Genomic DNA, 26,518 nt, shown 5'->3' with positions numbered 1-26,518 from the left:
CCAGGAGGGGTTCGCAGCCCTGAATTTCCGCGCCGGGCCCTCTGGAGGTCAGTGTTCGCCCGCGCTCGGGCGGACCTGTTGCGGGCCCGCGGAGGCTCCGCGGGCAGGGCCGGGCCGGGCGGGAGCTGCCCGCCCGCTCGGAGCGCCGGCCCCGCGCCCGCCGCCCGCCCCATCGCCCGCGGGGGCGGCGGGACCCGCCGGTGCCGGTTGCCGCTGTCGGTACCGCTGTCGGTACCGCTGCCTGCGCGGGCGCGGAGCCGGCGCTGCCCGCGGGCCGCCCCCGTCCCCCCGCCCGGGGCGGTGCCGCGCTGCGGCGGGCGCGGGTGGGGCCGCGGGCGGGAGGTGCCCGCGGAGCCCCGCGGAGCCATGGCGTACATCCAGGTGCGTGCGGGCCGGGGCGATCCCCGCGGGATGGGGGGGGGTCTCCGGGTGTCTGCGGGACGGGTGCGGTGCCGAGCCGGGGCCCCCCGTGCTCCGTGCCGGGGGCGGGTGCGCAACTTTCGGGTTAACTTCTGGGGAGGAGTTCCCGGAGGCGACAGCAGCCCCCGGCGAGGGGCCAGGCGGGGCCGGGGCAGGAGCGGGGCCAGCAGCTGTTGCTAGCGAGACACTGGGGCAGGAGAGCATCCCCGCGGGGTTGGCGAGCAGCCCTCGGGCCTCTCTTTACTGGGGGAAGCGGGATAGCCCCGGGGACGTGGAAGCCCGTCCCGATCCCGCACAAGGACTTCTTGGAGGGAGGAGGATGCTGAAGCCCGCGGGCTGAGATGCGATGGGCCGCCCCAGCCTGGGCACGCTCCGGCGGGTGGGGGGCACTGGCGCCCCGAGCTGCGCTGTGATGGATGGGGCTCCCCCAGCGCTGTGGGGCTCAATTTCTGTCGGGCTGGTTCAGACCCTGAGCGACCCCCGAGCCGCCCTTCCCAGGCATTGCCCCGAGCGCAGCCGCCCAGTTCGCGATGAACCCGAGCGGGGGAGGCATCTCCAGCCGGGCGGGCTCTGGTACAGACCCCGATAGCCACGCCACCCGTGTCCCCCGTCCCGCGGGGCCGTGTACCCCTGCCTGCCCCCGCCGTCCCCTCCCGCTCGGGGCTGAGCCGGGCCCGGCGATGGGAGCGGGGATGCTGCGGGAGCTGCCCGGGAGCCGGGCTGGAGCAGCCGCGGGTGGAGCCCGCCCGAGGTGTCCTGGGGGGCTCGGGGCTCCCGGCAGCCCCGGCCCTCAGCAGCAGCCGTCGGGGCCCGTGGGTACAAGGTGGGGGTACCCGGGTGCGGAGCAGGAGATCAGCACCCCGTTATCCCCAGCCCGGCGTCTCAGCCATGGTGGGATGGCGGGGGATGTGTGGCTGAAGGGACCGCGCTGTCCCCAGGCTACGGTGTCCGCTGCCGATGGAGCTTGTGAGCCTTTCCTGGAGTGTAAGTGCGGGGGCAAAACGCGGTCTGTGACCAGTGAGGACCCCACCCTGTTGCAGCATCCCCGGGGGTACTGACACGGTGGTTTGTTGTGGCTGCTCTGAGGACCTGGCTGGGATTGGCGTTTGTGCTAACTCGGAGCAGGTCACCCCCCCAGGCTCCCTGCAGCAGGCTGTGGCCATGGAGCCCTGCCCCCAGCCTCGCCCTTGAGGAGGGTTCACTGGCGGCTGGAGGCTCCCATCTGCCTCGTTCCCTGCTCGGGATGACGTGGCAGAGCCGGCTGGTGCCTCGCTGACCCTGCAGGCTGAGCCCTTCCCCAGGGGGTGCCGAGCACGTCGCAGCCGCTGTGCTCCCGGGGATCCCCGGCTGTGCAGCCCTCCCCAAACCCTGCCCTTCCCCAAACCCTGCCCTTCCCCAAACCCTGCCCTTCCCCTGGCAGCGAGCGGGGTGGACAGGTGCTCGTGTTTGCTTTCCTTTCATGGGCCCCTGCGTTTCAGCCCTAAATGGTGCTGTTGACTTGTTTACCTCTTCAGCACTAACACTCCGCTCTGATCCGTTTGTGGTGGTCACAGGCTCGCTGTGTCACTGGGGGTGGCTGTGTGCCCTCGGGGCTGGTGGCACACGGGGGTGGCTTCACACGGCTGTGAGTGACTGATGGTGACCAGGAGGGTTCGATGGGAGCCTGCCGTGTGTCCCTGTAGGCTTTGGAAAATCCCTCTCTTTGCATGGCATGTGTTCCAGCCTTCGATCGTGTGGCACCGATCCAGCCGCTTTGTTTTAGAGCAATTTAAATATCCTCCTTGCAGCTCTGCTAAACCACTATAGCTTTGGCTGCAACTTTGTATTAATGAGGAATGATAAAGCCCTTTTAACCATTTAGCATTTTCTTAAACAGCTGGCCCATGGGTATCTGTAATCACTGTCTTGTCTCATTGCACCGCAGCTCTTCTAGTTTTTTAACTGCTCCTACCAAGTGATGGCTTTTTTGACAAGCACTGGCTTCCAAGAAGTTTAAAAGAAAGGCTTGCACCAAAACGTGGTCCATGGGAGAGTTCTTGGAACTAAAGGCAACTTCTGCATCCCAGCTTCTTTAGAAAAGGTTGCTGGTGTCATGTCATGAACATAAAGCTAGAACCAAATTCTACATTTGGACAAGTAGGATGGAGTTTTTTTGTAGGGTTTTGTATTGTTTTGTTCTGTAGTTTTGTATTGGTTTGGGTTTTTTTTTTTTTAGAGATCTCTCATATACAAAGAGAGCCAGAACAAACAGGAAACTTTTAGACATTATCAAGGGTATGCAATAGGTAAGACATTTCAGCAGGTATCAGAAGTTCTAGTGAGTCTCCAAAGGAAATGGGTCCATTATATATATATGTATAATGTTCCAAGGGTGGCTTTGTGAATAAAAAGCTGGTTTGTGATGCCTTCTTCCTTTGCTGTAGATTTTCTCTGTGGCTTGGGGGAGGTGGCTGCAGTGCAGATTTTTGAATGGGAGTGTGGGACTCAAGGCTTTAACTTCTATCTTTTGTGGCTCTTCGAGTCACATCTGAGGATGAGGCTGAAGGTGCCCAGAGATGTGTGTGCAATGGAGAATGTTCAGTCTGTACCCTTTCCTACAAATGTTGCTTGAATGAGTTGGCATTGGAACTGTGTTGATATGAGCTGAATGTGGAGAAAATGAAAAATTTTGATATGGTTTACTGTCAGCAGCAAGTAGTTGCTGCAATTAGAGGCAGGTTACTAAAGAAAACAAAATAAGTGGTTGCATGTGATACCCATTAGCAAGGAACAATGAACAGGATTTTCATGCTTCAGAATGGGTTTGGGAGTTCTGCTTGTGGGAAAGGAGGAGTAGAAGGAGTTTTGGAGGGAAGGATTGGAAATGGCAAAAGCTGATGCCTGGTCAGACCTCTCCTTCCTCCAGCATCTACAAGGTACTTGCCAGAAATTCAAACATCCCAGGCTGGGGCATGTCATGGCAGAAAATCTAAAGTTGTTTGAGCAGTGCTAACTTGTTTTTGTCTTTTTCATTTTGTTCCCCTTTGCTTCATCCTGAATGTCTAAAAGGACAGTTGGAACCAATAAATGAGGTGAGTTAATCTGATGATTCACTCCCTGCTCTGTCTCCTTGCTCCATCCTGAGGGGATTGTCTCGTGTTTTCTGACTCTTTACTGATGTCCTAGATATAAGTAATGTGCTGCATTTTGGGCTGGTAATTTTTTGGTTTGCAGTGCCCAGATTTTGTTTATGGAAAAAAAATGGGTGTTTTACTGCAGCAAAAAGCCATGTTCTTATCTTCTCTGCAGATCAGGTTCCTCTGAGTAAACCCCTCCACATGGTCCACACTCATGAATACTGCAAATGTCTCAAGTATTTTGGGGAATTAACTATGGAGAATTTCTCATGCACTTCATTTCTTCATTTTCTCAGTAGCATTTCAAAGTCACATACGGTTGTAAGGCAGTGTGGCCCTGGGTGCAGGTGCTGTGCCCTCGGAGCTCTGTGTCTCCCACTGTGCCCTTGAGCTCTTCATGAGCCCTCCCATGAAGGACAGAAGTTGGGGCTGGTGTGGGTGGGAAATGAGCTGAGGTTTGGCCCTCTGCCCCTCTCAAAGCAGCTCTGAAGTGGTGGGAAGGCTGTGGGGATGCCATGGAAATGGGGCACAGGGAGCTGCTGCTCCCATGGGGAGCTGGCACAGCACTGGTACAAGTGCTGCCAGAGCCACCATGGAAGCCTAAGAAATGGAAGGCTTTTCTGGGTCAACTATTCTTCTAAAAAATATAATTGAAGGTTCTTCATTAAATTAATCATGGTAGCAGAGCAGAAGCATGAGGGTAGTGGCTAATCCATTTCAGTGGTGAGTTTGTTGGGCTCTAATGCTCCACATGTATGGATGGTACAAATACTACTGGTACATCTGCAGGGATGAAGTGTGTTCACATAGCTGTGTTAATTAAAGAGATCTTTGCTGGATTAAATTGAAGCTTTCACTTACCTTCTGTTTTTAATTCCTTCTGCTGTATGTTTGCTGATCTATTAGATTGTTGATGTGTGTGGAGGAATATGCATGTTTCCACTCCAGCATATTGTTGTGCCATAGTGTTTTGCAAATCACCCTCTTGCCAACCTACATAATAATACATTGCTACTAGAAGGGGAAATACCTGCAGAGAATGCTTATTTTCCTGCCTTGTTATGGCATCAGTGGGGTTGGACTGGTAACTGCATAACACTTGTCTGTTGGTATAGATGAAATAAATATAGTTCTTAATGTTCTGTTGCAGAAACACAAACACAAATACAGCTGAGTGTTTTTTCTCAATAGCTATTGATGGGTTGTAATCTTGTACTTTGGTTTGCAATGGCTCCAGGGTCTGCTTGCTCGAATCTCGGATCTCTTGCTGTGCCGGTGGACTTGCAGAAATTGTTGTCAGAAGTGTTTTGACTGTAGCTGTTGTCAAACAAATGAAGATGAAGTTGAAATCCTGGGACCTTTTCCTGCTCAAACTCCAGCCTGGCTGTAAGTTTGGATGCACAGTTTCCTAGCTTTAACCAAGGAGTGCTCAGCTGAGATGAGAGTACTGGTGTGAATTGCAATGGGACTTTCAGAGGATGCCACTTAGAGAGCATTGCTGAGGGTGGGAAGGCAGGCTACTCCTGGCATGGTGAAAAAGGGCAGCTCTGTTAACTCAAATAGCAAGGATAGTCTTTGTAAAAACCTTTTCTGATGGGTAAGACAGAAGTTGTTTTGTAAGCTGGCAACTGGTTTAGCTGTGCCCCCTTCTCTAAAGATGCCTTTCATCTTCAGTCCTATTTCCTCTTCAAATGGACCAGCCCTTTGGAGCACTTCAGTTTGGCTGAAATGCTGATGAGGTTGTTTTGAAATACTTATCCTAGCGTGAAGGTGGTTATCATATAGGCAGATGAAAGGCATAGCTCCTACGTGCTCTGAAGGGGAAATTCATTTAAAATTTCATTTAGCAGAACTTGATCTCCTGCATCACCATAGTACTCTTCAGAATTTCTTCTCAAATCATGAAAGAACCACAGCACAAGGTCTTATCTGCAGCTTTGATTAGTATGTTTGCAAATCCACTACAAAGGAAGTCATTGAAGCCTTCCCTCTTTAACTCCCCCTCAGTCAGGAATCTGCAGCACAGAGGTGACCCTGTGGAGGCAACAGTGAAACCAAGGAGGGAGCAGAGCTCCCTGGTGTTTCAGTGCCTACCTTGTCAGCTGGGCTGGCTTTGTGGAGCAGACCATTTGATGGACATGGTTCAGTGTGTCCAGAACGTGTGGCACAGGAGAGGCATGTTCAGTTCATCATATGGAGCTCAGACTTTGGTACCTGGGCACTGAGGCACTCAGGTCACTTTATCTACTCCTGTGACTATGTGCTGCTATTCTGTGTCAGCTCTGGAAGGTTCATGGCTTTGTGCTGCATGAAATAAATTTTCTCATATTTAAACCACAGTCTCGTCCATGTACTCTTTTGAATTCAGGTAGGACAGGATGGTAATGAATACTGAAGCAATAAAAATAGAGCTGTTCAAGATGTGTTAGAGTGGTTTTTAAATGTGGAGCAGCATATTTAAGAGTCTGATATATGCTCAGAAACTGATTCACCTGCAATTAACGGGGAATGGAAACAAAATCAATGCTAAATAGGAAAGCATCACGCACAGGAGAGCACAGTGATGAGGCTGCAGTATTGGACATGGAAGGATTGGTGCAGGAGCAATTACATCCTGGGAACAAGGAGCTGGGCTTGTGAGAGGCTGATTCAGAGCTTACCTGGTGTGCTGAGCAGTGGTGTGTTTTGGGGTGTGGAGTGATTGTACCAGGGTGTAGTTTTTGACTTTTGGATTCTTCTGTCTGGCTAAAGGGGTGATGTGAGTGCTGCAGCCCTGTTCTTATTATCTCAAATCCCAGATGTATGGTGGCCTTGCAGATGAGGTGGACTTTGCCATGGGCAGAGAGCATGGAGACCTTTGGACTCATAAAATGCTCTCTCCAGCCTGTACTGTTTCCCCCAGTCCTGCTCAATTTGAAAGCCCCTACAATAACTTTTTGGAATGGCCATAAGCGGAGGGTAACACTCTCTGGTAAAAACCAACCCAGTTCTTCAACCCTGTTGCCCTTTATGTTTCACCTGCAGATGCTCACAGCCCTGGGAAGGGTCTCTGTGACCCCAGCCCAGGCTATTTATCCATCTTTCCATCCAGCTCTGGCTGGTTTGGTGCAGCTGGGGTCTCCCTGCTCAGCTCTGAGAGAAGGTGAGTTCTCAGAGATAAAGCCTGGGAGGGGCAGCAGGCACAAAGAGGAGGACACAGGAAAGAAGTAGCTTTGCTTTGCCAGGAGACCTGGACTCTGCTCTGCCTTAGGGTCACTGAAGTCCCCACCTCCTGTGACACCTGGGATCTCTAAGGATGCCTGTTGACACACATTGATGTATGAGTTGGAGATGAGGATTTGCTTGCTGGAAAATGCTGTGGGCTCCTCTTGAACTGGCATGGACTCAGAGTGGTGCCAGGCAATGTGAAAATGCTTTGTGCTTCCAGGGTGATTTTGCTGCAAAGTGGTGAGAGGGCACAGAAATGACTTCAGTGGGGAGGACAAAGAGAACAGAGGAGATAGGGAGAGGAGTAGAGGACCCAAGGGGGTGTGACTGAGAGGAGAGGGAGAGAAAATGAGGCTGTGGAGGAACAAGGGTCTAGAAGATGAAAAGAAAGTTAAAAGCAGGAGCCAGATTTGGTATATTTTGTTTGCTGACACACAGGACACCCAAGCTTTTTGTGTGCATGTTTAAGGTGGAAATGATCCCATGTTGACTCAGAATTCAGAAACCAAAGAATTCTGTTTTTACTGTGTTGACCTTATGTTCTTATATCTCCATATGCATTTTTGAATGTAGGGAATGATCTCTGGAGTTAGATGAGTCAGCAGAGCAAGAGTTTGGACTTGTTCTTAGAATAAGGTTTTTAATGTTTTTAAGTACTCAGAGATCTGTGTATGCCAGATGAACCCCTTTCTTCTTCTTTTTTTTTTCTCTCTCCTATTTTTGAAGACAAGGCATTTGTATCTAGTGGAAACCCCTACAGTGAAAAACAGGTTTGACGTCACCTTATTTTGCATTTAGATGCATGCATTGAATGTGGGAACAAATCAATTTATTGTATTCCCTGATTGCAACCTGAAAGGGTCTTAAAAATAGATCTACGTTTTCAGCTGAGATCTTTCCATCTTGCCTATTCTTCATGGGCCTGAGACAGTGGTGTAATGCAGAATGCATTTTGTGCCTTCCTCACCTTCCTACCCAACCCCCAGGGGAAAACTGTTTTTATGATCCACATTGGTGAACGAGCAAACATCTAAATGCCTGTGGCTAATGACCCATCCTTTATATTTTGGCCCTAGGTTTTCCCTTTGTCAGCTCTGAGACACCTTATTGTCCTGGAAATTCAAGAGTGGATGATAAAGCTCCAAGTTTAAGCCCTTCCTTGTGGGAGAATACAGATTTTGCTCAAATTCTCTCATTTTTTTGCAGTGGCAGCTTAGGAAAAAACAACAAACCTTCCTGCAATGTTTCCAGTTGCATTGACCTGAGTGCATGGTAACTTCTTGTTATTTCATGAAGAGCACTTGCATGCTGGTCCTTGCAGAAAGGGCCTGAGAATGAGGGTAGATGTTTGAGCTGCTTGTTATGGAATATTCTACACAAACCCCAAAGATAAACAGTGCACACTGTGGGACTGAATTGAAATCAGGACACGACTCCTCTTTCCAAAGGTTTGGATTAAACAGAAACAGAGCTGCTTTAACCAGAGCCAAAGTTTATTTGAGGAAAAATTATTGTGGCTCAGTAGCAATTTCCTTACTAAAGGTCATCTGTATGTTATTAACTCACTATTACGTTTACCCATTGTAGAACATCCTTAATGCCTCTCTTCCTGATTCCCTTTTCACCCTGCCTTGTTCTGTGCATTTGCTTCTCAAACACAAGCATATCCAAATGCCACCTGTGATTGTGTGGACCTGCATTTAGGCATGAAAAAGCTATTTGTGTTCCAATAGTGATTATATATCAAACTGTATAGTTTGGACTGCCTTTAATGGGCTGCAGAGCTGTGCAAATATTGTACGCCTCTTTCAGCAGAGGGTTTGGTTTTGATTATTAACAGAATTTTTGTGTGTGTGTGGATGAGTTGTGTGAGTCTGACTTGGTGAAATTTGCATAGATCCTGCTGTGAATTTTGTGGGCTTGAATAAGAATTTCCAGTTGGTTTTGGGGGTTTGTTTGTTTTTTTAAATGCTTGTTGGGTTTTTCTGCAAGTTTACTGCTTTTTGCAGAATATATCAATTGCTCTGCTCCAGTCATTGGTTACTAATGGAAATGATTCAATATATTTAATTTATACCCAGCTGAGTTGTGCACACAGAAAGGGTGGCTTGGAACAAAATTCACACAGAATTCCCCTGTGGTTTGCTCGTTTTGTGCTGGTGCTTTCCTTGTGATCTGCTGCTATTTTCTGTCGGGTGGCCTGGCTGCTTTGCAGGATGCTCCACACGTCATGCACCCATTGTGAGATTCCGTTTCCATCAGCAGCACTCCCCTCTGAGCACACAGCTGCAGACTTCACCTCCTGCAGTTGTTACTGCCTGCTCCTGCCCTTCTCCCAGTCAAACCTGGGAGATCCTCGCTTCCTTCAGGAGCCACTGCAGCTGTGACATGTTGGGGTTTTTAGCCAGAATGTTGTTTTATATAAAAACAACTTGTGTGTACGTATACACATTTAAACAAACAAAAGGGGAGTTACATGTAGACTTCTCTGTGATGCCAGCCTTCTATGGAGTCTTCTCAAAGATGCTACAAAACTTGCTTTGTCATTTAGATCCTGCCCTAGGGGGGAAATGATGCCTTGGGTTTTAGCCTTTTTAGTTTTCATATTCTCTGCTGCTTGGTGTGTAACTCTGAAACTTCATGTTGGGTAAGTTCTCTCCACAGGGTGCTCAGACAAAACAATCCCTTCCCAGCTGGAGAACCAGGGACACCTGGTACCCAAAAAGCAGAAACAACAGGGAAGGGGGCAAGGCAGGGGCTGGTACTTCATAGCCTGGGGCTGTGGTTGGACAATTGACCCCAAAATGTAAATGAACCAAAACTTATAAAAGTGTGAAAACTCGTGACCAGGATCCACATTGGATTTGATTTGGGTGCAGCCCTGGCCAGGCTGTTGCACTGCCCAAAGTGCATCCTTTCAATAAATTCCTGTTTTGTTCCTTTTGCTCTGGCTAGTCTCTGTTCCAGGTCAGCCTTTCCAGGCATCACCAACTTCCCTGCTCCCACCAAGATCCCTGGGCAGTAAAAGTGTCTGCTGAGAATCACATCTGGTTTGTAGAAGTGAATAAAAAGCAGCCAAATATTTAAAAAGGCATGCTAATAAATAGAAAATAATGAATTATGTCTGTAAGATCAAGTTTTGAAACTTTACTGGCAAACCTGCAATATTTTGTGTACCAGGAGGCGTGTGGTAGGTTGGAGTATCTGAGCATGGTGATTTTCTGTGCTCATTCATTCTTAGTGAAGTCTGTGCTTCCAAAGTGTAGCTGTGAATTACAGCAGGAAGCTACTGCTCGAGGTTTGAGGGGTTTTGGTTTGGTTTTTTTCCTTAGAGAGAAATATAATATTTCTGATTAACATCTGAGTTCTATGTGCCTGTGTCATGCTCTAATACTGATAAAACTCTGTTTGAAAGACAGGCAGAAAGGTGAAGAACCTGTTTTTTGCATAGATCTGAAGCCAGTTGCTCAGCCTTTTGCTTGCCAGATAGACAGGAGATGCCCAGAGCATTGAGGGACGAGCACCAAGATTAACCCCAGAGTGCCAGAACACGCTGTTATTCTGTACCTACTCCTTGTACTGGGCTGAATCACCCAAAGGTCTCTCATTATAACAGGATAAGCAGCCAGAATGAGGACAAAGATGGAGACTCTGATAATGCAATCAGCGAGCTGCCTCCCACTCTGCAGGATGTTTCCCCTGACAGAAGGCGCTCGTCCTCCGATACATCACGGTCCACTTACAGCCTCACGCGCCGCATCTCAAGTAAGGCCGTCCTTCCAACATTAATGTGATTCTTGTGGGGGAGAAAATCAAACTCTAGCGCTTGCTCTTTCATCTTTTAGACAGGGAACCAAGTCAGGTTGAAGGCACATTGATTACAATCTCATCCTGTTTTGCAGGAGCGCAGTGGAAGGGGCCAGCCCTGTTTTTCTTGCTGGAGCATGAGCGTGGTGATTGCACGTGCAAGTGGACAGGGAGGGAAAAGCACAGGCAAGCTCGTGCTTCAGCAGCTGAGGGTGCTGTTAATTGTTGGCAGTGCAAGGGGGAAAAGCCCCACTGTGGAGCTGTGCTGGCATTGCACAGACACACAATAGCTGTACCCAAAGAAGCAGCTCCTGTAGTGCATTTTCTAACAATCGTATTTGTGTGTGTCTCTCATTCAGGTCTGGAGTCGAGGAGGCCAAGTTCCCCACTAATTGACATCAAACCCATCGAGTTTGGAATAATAGGAGCAAAGAAAGAAATAGTTCAGCCAACTATCCTGCGAAAAACCTACACCCCTGATGACTATTTTAGAAAATTTGAACCAAGGCTGTACTCTCTTGACTCAAATAGTGATGACATGGACTCCTTGACAGACGAGGAGATCTTGTCCAAGTACCAGCTGGGCATGCTGCATTTTAGCACACAGTATGATCTGTTGCATAATTACCTAATAGTGCGAGTCATTGAGGCCAAAGATCTGCCTCCTCCAATTTCTTATGATGGTTCAAGGCAAGACATGGCTCACTCCAACCCCTATGTGAAGATCTGCCTCCTTCCTGACCAGAAGAACTCCAAGCAGACCGGAGTGAAGCGCAAAACGCAGAACCCAGTGTTTGAGGAGAGGTACACATTTGAAATCCCCTTTTTAGAAGCCCAGAGAAGAACTCTGCTTTTAACTGTAGTGGATTTTGACAAATTCTCACGCCATTGTGTCATTGGCAAAGTGTCAATGCCCTTGAGTGATGTAGACCTTGTGAAAGGTGGACACTGGTGGAAAGCCCTTGTGCCTAGTTCTCAGGTAACAGAATTTATCAGATTATTGCCACAGTTTTTCTTGCTGTTTTGGGGGTTTTTGTGTATGTGTGGTTCCTTTGCCTGTTGGCAAGTAATGCTGCTTCTAATTAGTAATTGTCATCTTGTTAACACAGCATCTGCTGGGTTGGGATTATGTGGGCCTGTGACTGAGTTTATAACTAACAGTGTGAGGTAGAGGAGCTGTCTTTTATAGTCATGAGTAAGGATCCTAGGTCAGCTTAAATGAGAGCAACTCAAGACTGCTCTGGAAGTCTGCACCTTTGGGAAGGTGTTTATTGTCACTGCAGTGACCTGCAGGCATTCTCAGGAGTGCTGTGACACTGTCCCACCCAGGTCATTGCTGTGCTCTAGGGACCAAAAGGGAGCAGCTGGTGCCAGTTCAGCAGGGATTTGATTCAATAAAACATCTAGAAGATTAAATCTACCCAGACCTGTGGCATAATGCATACAATGCATAAGCAACAATCTGCACAGGAGTGGTAGATTTATTTTCATCAGATCCCTTAAGGAACTAAATTTGCCATAAATATTTGTCTGATGCAAGTGGGATGTTGCATGCATTTTGGGATTTCAGCCGTCCTGTGGGATGGGAAGAGGAGATGCAGAGTGTCTGTGTGCTTTCCCCTCTGTTCTCAGGAAAGGGCACCTCCTTGCCAGCCAGGTGAAGGGCTGTTCAGTGGAAATATCTGAGCTTTGCAGCCAGGAATGGTGTTACCTACCAGATTTGCCATTAGTGGTATCACCCACATAGCTAGAGGCACGGAACCCTGTGAAAAACCAAGAGAAGAACATAGTGTAACCAGCATCTCAAATGTGTTTTACTAGGGACAGGAATATCACATGAGGTTGGTGTAACAAGCTTGCCTCTCCCAATTTCTTTCCAGCTCACATATTGCAATTTCCAAGGAGTCTTTGCTGGATTAAACCCTATTGGATGGTTCACTTTTTCTTTGATTTTTAGGTGCTCACAAAAGGCTGCCATAGCCAGAGAAACTGGATGAAATGAGCAGTGAATCATTGGCCTCACCACTGTTTTACCTTCTGAGTCTGATTTGGAGTGGGAATTTCTGATCAGTCACTTCTGGAAGGGAAATACCCCAGGAGTGTTTGGAAGTGCAGCCAGCTGGGGCTGTGACTCTGTTTGCCCCTCTGTGTGTGCACAGGGCTGGGAGCACTCTCCTCTCTTGCTCAGACCTGCTGCTCTGTATCGTGGGGAGGAGGATCAGGGCTCCAGGGAGCTGCAGGACAGCCAGCTGGATTTCCTGTAACAGAACAGCAGTGCTGTGGGATTAGCTTGAATGATGTTCAGACAAGAAAGGAAAGATTTGGAAGTTGTCGAAATCATGGGGTCCCTGATGTGTTTCTGTAGGGCATGTCTTTGCATCCCATTATCCTCCTGTGATTCCCACATGCAGTTTTGCTTCTCCCCCCATTCCCTGATTTTGTGTGATAAATACTTTTCTGTATTTTGCATCTCTTTGAGTAACATGGACTCATTCCACAGCTAATACAGACCTTGATTAGAAAAGATCATCTCTGCCTTCATGTGCCAAGCTTGGAGCCAGCTCTTCCTTTCCCCCTCTCCAAAGTTTCATTGAAAGCTGCTGCTGTTTTCAGCAGTGCTGTCTGCTTCACCAGCATTCAAGATAAATTATTTATGCAGAAGTTGACATTTTTGATATTTATAAAAGGAAGGAGAAAGACAAAACTCCATTTGAATGCACAGGCTTAAAAAGCCTTTTGCATTTATCCCCTTGCTATCACATGGATAAACTTAGGCAAAAATTCCTCCACACTTTGATCAGTAAAGTGGTCCTTTTGTACCTTTTTGCTCTTTTTACCTCATTTGGCAGACTGCAACTGTAAAGGGAACAACAGTGCTTGTACAGGACATCCAGGGATGATGTTTGCCATCATCTTCCCATATTTTCTTAATGATAAAATTTTTAAAGTTCTTGAGTAAGGCATGTTTCATCCTAGTGGTGATTAAATTCATTGATGAAAGGATAAAGATAAATCCTGGGAGAAGTAAAACAATAAAGCTTATTGCTTTGAAAAAATACATTTTAATGTATTTTGATAACAGTGATGTTTGTGCTAGAAATTTGAGAGTTTTTTTAATACTAGTTGGAATCTTCTGCCTGTGGAATGATAGATTTGACATGCTGACAATTTTTTTTTACACTTCTCACTTTTTTGTTTGATTAGCTGAGGGACAGACAGCCTTTATCAGTTTCTTGTTGGATTGAACCTGAGCCTGCTGAGGAATGCTTTGTGTTGAGAGATGGTGATAGACAGGGATAAATAAAAATCTACGTGCAGTTGCATTTTATTTTGCAGGAGGTGTCCTTGCGTCCTGGAGAGCACCACAGACTGCTGGGGTGCAGTTCTGAGGGTTAATTTGCCAGTCTGGGTTGTCTGCCCCGGGGCTGTGACATGGAGCAGCAGCTGGCAGCACTCCCACAGCCACAGAAGAGAGGGCTGAAGCAGGTGCTTGGAAAAGCAGTAACAGGAGGGAGAGAAACACAGACAGTCATAGACATGATATGTGAAGACGAAAGACGCAAAATATGTGATTTTGTTTTTTTTTTTAAGCTGGAATTTATAGACAGAAACATCATGAGCTGGAGAGAGATGGAGGAAAGTGAATCCAGATGGCAGGAGCTGTGGAGAAGCTTTCTCTTCATACTGGTGGGAGTGGGAGGACAGCAGGCATTGTGAAAGAGCAGAGAAAGTGGCCAGATGACATGAGCTAGGATGAATATCTGTTCTGCACTGGCTGTCTCCACCTGGAAGCCACTGACCAGAGTGTGCTGATGAAGTCAGTGCTGAGTCCTTGTCCCACCATCACACTGGGTTCCCTCCTCCCAGAGCTGGGACACTGCCTCAGTGCAGGGCTGTGCAGCACCCTGAGCTGCAGAAGTGGGGAAGGGCAGGAGTCTCGTGGTGTGTGCAGGGTCAGCAGGGACAGGGAGCTTCTCCCCAGCAGCTTTGTTGGCTCCTCTGGGAGCTGCACCAAGGTCAGCTCCTTAGGTCTGTGGATGGGGTGTACAGCTCCTCATTGCTGGAGGAATTTCTTCATCCCCAGCTCCTGGAGCTGCTGTGACAAGCAGAGCACTTTCCTGGGGGTGAGGAGGTGGCTGTGCAGCACTGTCCTGCTCACTGCCAGCAGAACCCGAGCACAGCTGAGCAGCAGGCTGTCCCCTCAGCCTGAGGAACCAGAGCTGCAGACTGCTCAGTGCCAGGGCCCAGGCAGGAGGCTGTACCTGCACACAGGCACTTTGAGCTTGGATCACTTATTCAGTGTTTGGGGGGATCGAGCCCAAAGTGGAGGCACAGGGGAGCTGCTGCCTGATGCATCATCAGAGCCAGCAGCTAAGCAGAAGGATTTATTCCTTATTCCTTGTGGAAAATGTCAGTGCAGGTATTGCCAAATCCTTTATCCTTGCTAGTTCTGGGAGGTTTTCTCTTGCAGGGTAATTAATGCCTTTCTAAAGCGCGGTAGCTGCTCATGGAAAGGCTCCCGAGTCCAGTCCCCATAGGAACACTCTGCACTCCCTAAATATCCCCTGAAATGTGTGTGGCTTTGCTTAATTACCATGAATGAAGTTGGCATGCCTACGCTGTAGCAGGGCTCAGATTCGCATATTTCTCCACTAAAACAAATTCTGAAGCACATGTTCAGGACCCCAAGTTTTATTGACATATGATTCATTTCTCTTTTGGCAGATTTGAGTGGGCAGGAATAAATGTTTTAGACCAGCAGTAATGAGAGCTTGGACATCGTTCTGCAAAAGAAAAAAAAACCTGCCTAGTTGTGGTGGGAAAATAGCATTAAATTCCTTCTTCCCTCAAATTAAGGGATTTTTATAGCAGAGGGAGAGCATATTGGACTTGCTTTAACTTCATACTATGAGTGCACTAGAATGACCTGTCAGTTCTGATGGTCAGGATGGTATGTGGTGGGTACATGGGGCCGTGTTTGCTCATCAGCTGGATGTTAAAATCACCCTGAAGTTTACCTGGAGCCAGTGGAGGAGATGCCCTGGGCAAAGCCTGGCAGAGGGCAGGATACCCCACCCTGCAGTCACTGGAGTTACAACTGTGATGGGATGCTGTGATGAATGCTTGTCCATCATGAAAACAACACTTTTAGCTCTTAACCTGTGGTTTGTTTTCATATTTTGGCTTGTGTTGTTCCACTATCTTTTCTTCCACTCTGTATGTTTGTTTTTCCTCAGTTCCATTTCAGTGGTTTTTTCCCTCATTCCTTTTTGAGACTTCAAAGCCCCAGCACTGAAAAATTTTTCTTCTTGACTATTCTCTCTTTATCCTTATCTGTCTTCTTGGTCACCTCATCCTTTCCCCTCAGTGCTGTTCACCCCTTGCCCTTCCTGCAGAGAACTGGGATGCTGTGGGGTGTATTTTGTGGAGGATGAACCCAGAAGAAAGGCTGGTGGGGTCCAGGAGCAGGACCTCTCCATAGAATATCTTCTTCCCAAAGCTTTTTGCACAATGGAGGTTTTGTCATGGCCTTTCAAACTGATGCAAAGAGAGTTTGACTTGAGAAGGGATTTTGTGATTCTCTTCATCACACATCCAGTTGGTGTCAGTTATGTAGGAAACACTGCTCCTGTTCATTGGTAAGTATATTTTTTCTCAGGTTCTGGTCCTTAATAGCTCAACCTTCCAAAAACAATGGCTATGTCATAGGGTGCTGTAGAAAACCTGTTAGAGCAAACTATTCTAAACCATCAGTTTTCTGATGTGCCTGGAGGTACCAACACAGATAACCTTGAGGAGGAAAATCAATCTGAAACTTCATTAGGAGCGATGCATGGATGTCAGTGCTGATGTCATGAGCTCTGGTTCCTCTTGGGAAGGGTTTCAGCTGCAGAAATTTGCTGGTGTTGAAGCCATGCACAAGGAACAGTCTGGGGTGTTGTGAGGAAGGAATTGCCTGGTCCAAACAAGATGTGTGAATGGCATTAATTAAAAGCTCATCTTCCTTTGGGGGAGCCTCTTTGTGTTTGAGATGACAGAAAGGAACAGAAAAAATTCTGGTTCAAAACTTGTGGGTTCAGCGCAGGCAGTAACTGGAGAAGGTTCTGGATCACAGGCGAGCCAAGGCTGCAAATCCAACCTGGCAGTGCAAAACAGCCGGGAGGGAAATGTTAATCAGAGCTTCAGGAGAGCCTCAGACATCCCGGACTTGGTGTCACTCCGGCATCTCATCAAACAGGAAATTGCTTTTCCAGGGTCATCTGGGATCTCGGCACGAGTCAGCTCCTCATCAGCATGACAATGGCACTGAGATGCTGCTGTGCTGGGAGCAAAGCGTGGCAAAACCAACAGCGCTGTGCTCTCCTAGGGAGAGACCTAGGAAACGTAAAACTGAGGCAGTTCCTTGCCCTGCAGTGAGCAGCGTGCTGATGGCACCTCCTGTGCATGGGCTGCCACCCCCTGAGCTGTGCTCAGCCCTGCGCAGCCCCCGTGGGGCAGGACAAGGTGATGCTCTGGGTCCCACAGGATTGCACTGGGCTGGCTCTGGCAGCACACAGTGTGATGCTCTCTGCCCCACGGGATGGCACAGGGCTGGGCTGGACTGCTCTGTGCCCCACAGGATGGCATGGAGCTGGTTCTGGCAGCACACAGGGGTGATGGTCTGTGCCCCACAGGGCTGGGCTGGGCTGGGCTGGCAGCACACAGGGTGATGCATTGTGCCCCACAAGATGACACAGGACTGTTTCTGGCAGCACCCAGGAGTGATGCTCTGTGCCCCACAGGATGGCACTGGGCTGGGCTGGCTCTGGCAGCACACAGGGGTGATGCTCTGTGCCCCACAGGATGGCACTGGGCTGTTTCTGGCAGCTCACAATGGTTCCAAGCTGAGGTGAACCGGACTGTCACATCAGCTCCTTGGGGAAAGCACAGGGAGCTGAATCCTCCTACCTCGTCCCTCCTGCTTCTTGGGGCACCCAAGAATTGTTTGCTTGGTTGTTAATGACAGCAGGTGACTGAGGCACAGGAAAAGCTGGTGCAGGAGTGGGGCAGTGCCAGCCTGGGTGACTGCCAGCCACTGGTTCATTTTCCTGTGTGTTTGACATCCCCAAGGCACTGGGCAGCATTTGAAGTGTGTTTCCCTGCTCCTCGTGGCTAAGCTACAAGTAATGCATTTATAACATCAGAGGTAGCTGGCTGCTGGCATTCAGGGCCTTGAAAAGGCTGAGTCACTTGTCAGGAAGGTGAGCTGTCTGGGAATCTGGGCTTCCTTCTGGAAACACCTCCTGGTACTGCTGGTGTCTGCCTGCAGTGGGGCTGCTCTTCCCTGCTGCTCTGAGCATCCTGCCATGGCCTTTGAGGCAGGGGCTCCACGTTCCTTCCTCAAAACAATTTACACAAATGTGGGCACTCTTGAAAAGCATGAGGTGGCAGAAGGTGCTGCTGAGGTTTGTGAGATCAGGCTTGATCTGAGACTGATTAGAGCTACTCAAAGTCTGCCTGCTGTCTTTGGTGGATCACACTTAGAGAATATAGAATTTTATATCTCTTCTTATGCAAATTTAAGCCTAGATAGCCAAAAGGACTTTTTGAAATCCTGCTCAAATCCCTGTTAGGTGAGGTCCTACAGAAAATTTGGTCCTGGCTTTACCTGTGGAAGGCTGGGTGGGTTGGGCAGCAGTGTGATGGTTACACTGCAGTGGCTCCTTCCATAATCTCTGGTGAGATTGGAGTGATGGGACTTGGTCCTCCTGCCAGTGCCTCAGTGGGTGTTACAGATCCAGCCTGTCAGTGTACAACATCAGGCTTTTGTTTGTAAATGGATCATAAATGCAGATGAATTGGAAGTGTGGAGATCTGCCTTCCCTTGCTGAGCTCCATGGCTCTTCTCTCCAGGGAAGCACTTTATTTCCTGCAGTTCTTGGATAAGGTCAGCAGATTCCATCAATGGACAGCTCCACAAGTAATTATCCCCAATCTTAATGCAGATTTTCAGCACTCTAAGCCTGAGGTGACTGGAAAGGTCCTGCATCACTGCCCCATGCCAGCCTGCCACCTGGCTCTGCCAGAAGTTCAGTATTGCAGCTGGAGCTGTTTGTCTTTCCCCTGCAGGTAATAAAATCACTGCTCACTTTCCTAATTTGCACTGGCCAAATTCACCTGGATTTCTAGGAATTTAAGTCTGAATGGAACCAGAGCAGCAGTGAATGCAAGTGGAAGCAGGACTGTGTCTGTTGAAAATGTTTATGTGTTATAAAAAATGAGCTGGGGTGGAGGGTTGCCTCGTGTGGCTCCTGTTGAGGGTGCTGGTGTGGGCACTGTGATGCTTCCATCCTGTCCTGGTAATGGGATTAAAAATCACTGACTGTTCTTGATGATAAACGTGTCTGCAGGCTGCTCCAGCCACAGGCCTGGGAGGAGCATTTTTGGGCAAAATCAAATGAAAGATGGTAGTTTAAATCAATTAGGTGCTGTTTAGACCATCTTGGATGTGAGACTCTCAGATCCCTGTGGTTGTGCAACCACAGAGCATCACACATGGGTGTATGCAGGTATGGCTTGGCCTTGCCAGAGTTGTGAGCATTGTGTGCACATTGGGTCAGGCTTGTGTTGGGGAGTGTTTCTGATGGCAAGAACCTGAAACATCTTGTATTGAACAGCACTGGGCTGTGGGAGCTGGCCCAGGCTGATGGAAGAGAGGTGCCTTCTGGGTGAGGCAGGAATACTGTAGCAAAAAAGAAAATGAATGTGGTGAATGTGAGTGTGTGTGCTGTGCAGTCACAATACTGCCCCACAATGTGACCCACAAGGTGCTGTGACAAAAGGAATTTGAGTTAAGAAATCAGATGCTTTTCCTGGTGGGGTTTGCCAGCAGCCCCAGCCTCAGTTTCCCTGAGCCTCTGCTGTCTTGGCCAGGGATTGTGCCTGGTGTGCTGGCCCATCTGCTGATGAGCCTGGTTCTTTGGTCACTTCAGGCTGTGGCTGCTCTGAGAGCTTTTACTTTACTGTCTACCCATAGTCTCTGGTTTCTGTAATCTAATATTTGGGGCATCGGTAAAGATGTTTAAGCTTTTTGTTGTGATTGCAATTCCACTGCAGCTCCATTTCCTCTTGGGAATGGGCTCTGACACTGATCTAGGTTGGTTTTGGGCTGTTTGACTATTTGGGATGAAGCATAGCTCTGCACTCCTGCGTGGACCTGGCACTAGGCAGATGGATCAATTCCCTGCCTGGACTGGCTGTGTTTGCAGTCTCCAGAGTTGTTTCAGTGTGCGTATTTTGCATCTGACAGTTCAGAGCCAGGTCATGGCAAGGGGGGAGAGGTTATTTTAAACCCTTACATCTGAGGAGCAGTGATGTGAGCTCTCCAGCTCTTTAGTTACTAGCCTTAGGCATCATAAAACAAAAGAAAGGATGGCTGCACTGATGTGGAGCTGTGGCCATGGTGCAGGCTGGTGAACAGCAGGGGCACAGCCAGGCTGTGCCATGGTCTCTGGTAGGTGCCAAGGGGATGTCTCCTCTGAACTGCCTTGCTGTGACCCAGGGATGCATTAACCACTGCATGTCTGAACTTCCCAAGTGGTGCTGGGGTCCTTGGGAGCTGGGGAGGAAAGAGAGTGTCATCACCAGTGGGTCTGTGTTCTGCACATTGGTAAGATCAGAACTACCTGGAACCATTAAAAATGGAGCAGGTGGAAGTACTGACCTTGTAGCCCTGCCTCCTCATGGGTCTTCTTTGCATGGCTGCAGGGAGGCTGGTGCAGGATTGGTGATTACAGAAACATCTTCGTCTAGGGATGGTTTCTTGTTTCCGCCTAGCACGAGGTACCACAGATGGTCCTTGGTTGCAGCTCAGAGCGTGACTAAAATTCATTTTTCAGGCACTTAGACAAATGGGATTTATTTAATTTCTCTCCCTTCTCCTCCCCTCTGAGCTCTGTTCTAAATCTCCACATTCTCTTTTCCCTGCAGAATGAAGTGGAGCTGGGAGAGCTGCTGCTGTCACTAAACTACCTACCAAGTGCAGGAAGACTGAACGTGGACATCATTAGAGCCAAACAGCTTCTTCAGACAGATATGAGCCAAGGTTCAGGTAAAGGGCAGTGCATTTCTCACATTACCCATGCACAGATTATGTGTGCCTTTAAAGCAGATGAGTGAGGCTGCAATTTGTGGGGGACCCAGGGGGATTTGATGCTCAGTTCCTGTTAATACAAGGCTCTGGATGTCTGTCTTGTATGTAGAGACAACAATAATGAAAGCATTTGGAACACTTGCCCTGAGATACAACGGAGGGTTTGCCAAATTTAAAGATCTCTGAGGCAGGCTGAGGTGAGGAACCAGGAGCTTTGATCCCTGTGCTGTGCTCTGTAAGGCAGCCATGGGCATTGCTCCCTGCTGGCTCTGAGCACGCTGCTGGGAGCTGCTTTGTGCCTCTGTCCTCAGGTGGCTTTTCCATCTTCCTGCCCCAGCCTCTGCTGCTGCCACAATATTGGCATTTTCCAAAAAGAGCAGTAAGCTTGGTCTCTGTCAAGGCTGACATTAACTGTGGTTTTGGCAGGGACTGTTTTTAATCCAGCTGCCTGACTTTTGTCCCCACTGCAGATCTCTGGGAGCAGCGTGGGGTACAAATCCCTGCCGTTTCCAAAGCACAGCCCATCCCATCCCAGCCCTCGTGAACAGGGGTGCTGGGTTATGACCCCTGTAACACAGAGCCTGTGCTTTGTGCTTTTTGGCAGATCCCTTTGTGAAAATCCAGCTTGTTCACGGATTAAAATTAACAAAAACCAAGAAGACCTCCTGCATGCGGGGCACGATAGATCCCTTCTACAATGAGTCCTTCAGCTTCAAGGTTCCCCAGGAGGAGCTGGAGAATGCCAGCCTGGTGTTCACAGGTAACTGTGGTGGTGTTGGCTTGGCAGGGCTGTGGGTGGCTCTGAGGTGAGCAAAGCAGCAGTTGTGGGTGTGCAGCAGGCTGCTTGTCCCACCCTGCAAGGAGTGCCCATCACTGGGGTCTCCTGGGGAGCCTCATTAGCACTCTGTGCTCTGCAGAAGCTGTCCCCAGCATTGCCACCCAGCCCGTGGATCTGGCTGGGAGCCAGTCCCATGTGAAATGCTTCTGTGCAGAGGAAGAGGAGGAGACTTAACTGCCCTGCTCAGTGGCCCCCAACTTGGGCATAAAGTCAAACCTGAGAAAATGAGAGGGCAGTAGTGAACAATCACAGAGTCCAGGCAATGGCAAAACAGCTTTTGGTACTTGATGTGTTTGAGAGGATGCCTCTAAAGGTTGCACACTGATCCCAGCTGTTCTGTGAGTAGGGCTTGCTCGTGCCTTTGTTTCCAAAGGGCTGGACTCAGAGCCAAGCCCTGCATGGCACAGCTGGGATGGACACAGACACAGCCCAGAGCCTGGGGACCACAGGCAGGCTCAGGGCTGACCTCACTCGAGAGCTCTGTTTGAAACAGTTTCTGAAACTCCTCTATTTGTTCTGGAGGCATGAAGACAGGCAGAAGAGCCTGGTGCTGTGAGCAGGAGTGGCAGAGTGCAGGGATACTCTGGTGGGCTGCAGTCCTAGGCCAGGGAGCTGCTGAGGCTGGTGGCATTCTCTGCCTTTTCCCACCATAAAAGCCTGGAGCAGGGCTGCAGGGAGCCCTGGAAGGGTGGGGTTCCCTCCCAGGCCATGAATTCACCCCCCCTTGGAGCTCAGGTACCATCAGGAGCAGGGTCAGACCTTGTTGCCCTCTGAAGGAGCAGAGGGGCTGGGTGGTGGGGCCCACACTCTTTTACCACATTGGGCTCTCATGCTTCACAAACACATTTTTTTGGTAACTTTCCACCCATTACCCACCATTTCTTTTGATGAAAAGAATCTGCTTCTGAAAGGATGTATTTTGAAGTATTTTTTAATTTTACTTTTTACGTGGAAGATACAGGTGTCAAAGCTGGTTCAAGGAGCTATTCCAACCCATTAGTTTGTTTTCAAACATGTTATAACAAAAAGTGATGCTGATTAGCAATTTAAATTTTGCCCTTCATGCTCAGAAATTTCCTCAACAAAACACCTATAATTAATCACTGCTTTGCATGCATGTCACCCTGACTGCACCTTGCATGTGCAGGGATGAATTTGCTCTTGGAAGCTTCCACCAGGTGATCCTGTGACAGGTGTGAATCACTCGGTTCTTTGTGTTCCCCTTTCCCTGCTGGAAGCAGAGGAGGCAGAATAGCAGCTCTGCAGTTGGGAGGGTGAGGGGAGCACTCTGCTCCTCACCACAGTGAATGAAGTTAGGATCAATGAGTGGATCTCTGAGTATTTTTTTTCCTGTGCAAGGGGTGTATTCCCAAATGAGCCAATGGGAACTTGGCTGATTCATCACCCTATGTCACGCAATCGGATTTCAGCGCCGAGCCTCCTAAGTGAGGCTTCATTTTCTGAGTGACATATTGCTTGCTTTGAACTTTGCAATAAATACTCCCAGGCCAGAAATGTCCCCAGCAGCTCCAAGGCTGGACAGGAAGGTGCAGAGCTTTGGGAGGAGCAGTGGGGCCAGGTTTCCCTGGACTGAAGGGTGAGGTGCAGCATGGCATGGAGCTGGGCTGGTGCTGCTGCTGTGCCTGGGACACTCTGGTGTGAGATGTGTGCTTGGTGCAGCCAACAGAGAGCTGGGCCAGGGCTGCTGGTCGTGATTTTGTGTGGACAGCCTTCTGCTGGGTCAGTGCCTGCTCTGTCTGCCATGGGCAGCCGTGGTGTGCTGACAATGCTGAGCCACATTCAGTGCTCATCCAAGGGACAGATTTGCTCCTCGTGTGGAGGTGTATCCCCAACAGGGAGGGCAGCACCAGTTCATTCCTGTGTGCATCCGTGGGGCTCTGCTGAAATGAGTTTCTGAAGTCCTGGGAGGGGGTTGTGGTGTTCCCCACAGAGCTCCTTCTTGTCACCCTGCATTATTGTGCAGCTTAAGGACTCGTGAAAGGCTTTGGGGTCTTCTTCAATCAAGAACAAATGCCTGGCAGTTTGGGTATCTTGCAATGTGAGGAGTTCTGTTTTACATCTCTGCATAGCAGGGGTGTAGTTTTGTTTTGTTGTTTTTTTAACTTAGGTGCTTTGGGGTTATTTTTTGCTGCAGTGGTGTTTCTTTCTATTGTGTGTTTTGTTTGGAATTGTCTTTTATTTCTTTTCTCTTCTAATCCCCATCTCTAGTCCATTAGGTCAGTTAATTAAATTTGCTGTTGAGTCAAAGTCCAATTGAAAAGCAAAATAATTCTGCTTGAAGGGTGGGTGATGATGCTTTGAATGGAGAGAGAGAGAGAGAGCTGTAAAAGCAGTCATGGGAGCCAAAAGTGAGTGTGCCTTCAATAATTTAAAGGAACCTTTATTGTGGCTTTGTATTTTGGACCCAATCTGCAGCTGTCTTTACACTGGCTTGGCTTCACTGGAAAGCCCTGGAGCTCTGCCAGTTCCATCAGCTGGGGCTCCTGGCTCCCAGTGGGGCTGGTACCCTGCAAAGTAAGGCACTGTCCAGACTAAGGAAGATTAATTTTGTTTTACCCTGGTGTGTTTTTCTCCTGTGCATCTTGAATCAAGCTGTGTTCAGTGCACTCTGGAATGGATTTCTCCTGTTTTGCTGTGATTTAGCAAGGATTGTGTGTGCAAACAGTGAAGATGGTAAAGCACTGTCCCTGAACTCCAGAGCAGAGCAGGCACAGCTGGATTTGGGGAGGGGCCCTCCAGGGTGATGTGCACAGAAGAGCTCTGCATTAGCCAGGGTTGGAGGAGGGGGTCATTGGGCTGGTTCTCTGACCTTTCCTCCTCCTTAGGCACACAAGGATTCCATACTAAGTTATTGGTATTTACAGACCAAAATGCTTTTCCTTCCACACTGGTGCAGGACACCTTGGACCAGCTGTCTTCCTGCCTTCCCCTCTGTTCCTTCCCCAGTGCTTGCTGGAGCTGTCACTAACTCAGTGTCCCAGTTCAGTGCCCAGAATGAGGTGGGATGAGCTCTGGTGGAAATGTCCTCTCCAGGAAAAAGCATCCAGGCTCAGGGTTGCTGCTGCAGGTATTGTTCACAGCTTTTCCCCAAAAGAGGCTGAAACCAGGAAAGCCACTGATACTCATAACAACAAGTCTAATGTACTGACCGAAAAAAATAAAAAAAAAAAAAAAAGATGAGTGAGGCAACAGCTGGTGGAGAGGATGTTTGATTTTCATTTACTTCATCAAACATGTTGTCTAGGTAATGACCAGCCATACACATATTGTGACAGAAGTGCACTCTTTTGGGTGGTTCTTTTTTCCACTTTCTGGGGCTTTTTTGGCAACCTGACACATATCCCCCATGTGCCATCTGCTTGAGTGCAGGCAGGTCATGGGCTCACCTCCTGCAGAGGAGTGAGGCAGCTCTGAAAGGCAGGCAGGGTGTTCTCCTGGCCATGTACACCTGTGAACAAAGGTGTTAGTTACTCTCGTGGCAAGGGAAAGGTGGAGTTTGGCCCCGATAGCAGCACTGGCAGCTGCTGCCCAGGGTCATTTCCATGAAGAAAAAGGAGTATTTGAGATGCAAGTGCAGCCTCTGTGCTTGGGAGGGCTGGATGATGGGCACCCAGAGACCCTGTGCTCTCTCCACTGAGGGATTTTGGGCTGTCCTCTGAATCTCAGCCTGTCAGAAAGCTTGGGCTGTGCAGCAGGAAGGCAGACAACACCTGAAACCTGAGCACTGTAGTATTTTGTTAATGATTATAATGTTGTTAATAACAATTGTCAGTAATGCTGTTTGCACTGCAGTAAAGCCCAGATGGCCCAATAAAAACCAGCAGCACCAGGGCAAACTGTCCCAGTGACTCCTTAGCATCTTTTCATCACTTACCATAAAGACAACCTTCAGCCCTCACAGTTAGGGGATGTTTGTCTCCCCCAGGTCCTTCTGCTGGCTGTGTGTCTTTCTCTGCTTAAATGAGCTCTTGGACATGTTTGCATGGCAGGATCTTTAGGGCTTGTGACACCAGTAGAGTCCCCAAAGAGACAGAAATCATCTCCATGCTCTGGGTACTCTGTGCAGTTGGAGAGGTAAAATCTGCTTTTCCTCCTGCCCTGGCTGAGAGCGCAGCTGAGCTGGGACAGCACTGGGGCTGATGGAGAGCAGTGCTGGGGCTTATCCCACTGCTCCCTTCCTGTCTGCAATCTCAAGGGCAGGATGCTCTGCCTGGGACAGGATGTGCTTGTTGGTGGAGAGATTGACCTTGATTTGTGTGTGACCCTCACTGGTGACATCTCCACGGTCAGTCGTGGCTGAGGGTGCAGCTCACAGGCACTCTGTCTTCTGCTGGGTTTGGTGATACTCCTAACTTTTCAATGTGTTTTAAAAATTGGCAATGTCTCTGTTTTCTGTAAAGATTTAGAACCAATTTTTCCTTTTAAAATTTTTTTTTTTAATAATTTTGTTCCTGAGGGAGTGTTGAGACTTTGCAGAGCTGTGGTTTCAATGGCTGCAGCAGAGGGGCCCTGGCAATGCTATCAGCCACCTCCATGCCCCAAGTGCTGTAACAAATGTCTCCAGACCCCTGGATAACTTTAATGCTTTATTCCAGGGCTCTAATTAACTTCCAGTTAATAGGCAGTACTTGATTAAAATAACAGATTGCTATTCTATAGCAGTATACCTGGCTCCTCTGTTGGCTCATTTTCAGTTGGCCTTTAGGAAAATATGGGGACCATTTAATGAAGTTTGTATTTTGAAAGGGGGAAAAAAAGTAATTGTTGGTGTGTATTGATAATGATGTAGTTCTGGGTATTGGGTTGCTTTCATTGAAGTGTTTTCTTTTTGAAGCAGTGCTGCTGAAATGTTTTCTTTTTGAAGCAGTGCTGCCTGTTTCAACAAGATGCACAGCTAGTGGGGCTTTTTAGTAGTATTTTTTTAATTAACAGACTGATTTCCAAATGTCCCAATTAGCTGAGCAGGTTGAAGGCTGA

General features: G+C 48.7%; 1 protein-coding gene across 3 annotated transcripts in view; it reads left to right on the top strand.

Moving 5' to 3' along the window:
- Positions 1–310: 310 nt before the first annotated feature.
- The window catches only part of SYT17 (synaptotagmin 17), a 34,822-nt gene continuing 8,614 nt past the window's right edge, over positions 311–26,518 (top strand). Inside the window, exons 1-7 of one of the 3 annotated variants that reach the window (XM_033074223.1) lie at positions 311–381; positions 3,474–3,491; positions 4,774–4,922; positions 10,360–10,508; positions 10,910–11,529; positions 20,520–20,640; positions 21,287–21,442. In XM_033074223.1, the coding sequence (XP_032930114.1) occupies positions 367–381; positions 3,474–3,491; positions 4,774–4,922; positions 10,360–10,508; positions 10,910–11,529; positions 20,520–20,640; positions 21,287–21,442 (1,228 nt within the window). In that variant the 5' untranslated portion in view covers positions 311–366. Of the gene's footprint in view, positions 382–1,340; positions 1,405–3,281; positions 3,336–3,473; positions 3,492–4,773; positions 4,923–10,359; positions 10,509–10,909; positions 11,530–20,519; positions 20,641–21,286; positions 21,443–26,518 lie in introns of those variants that run through there. The other 2 variants (XM_033074222.2, XM_033074221.1) reach the window with 2 other exon arrangements.

Source organism: Catharus ustulatus, chromosome 16 (assembly GCF_009819885.2).
Source record: "Catharus ustulatus isolate bCatUst1 chromosome 16, bCatUst1.pri.v2, whole genome shotgun sequence".
NCBI classification, from domain to species: Eukaryota; Metazoa; Chordata; class Aves; order Passeriformes; family Turdidae; genus Catharus; species Catharus ustulatus.
The sequence above is the reverse complement of the archived record's forward strand: the minus strand, read 5'-3'. Positions and strand labels throughout refer to the sequence as shown.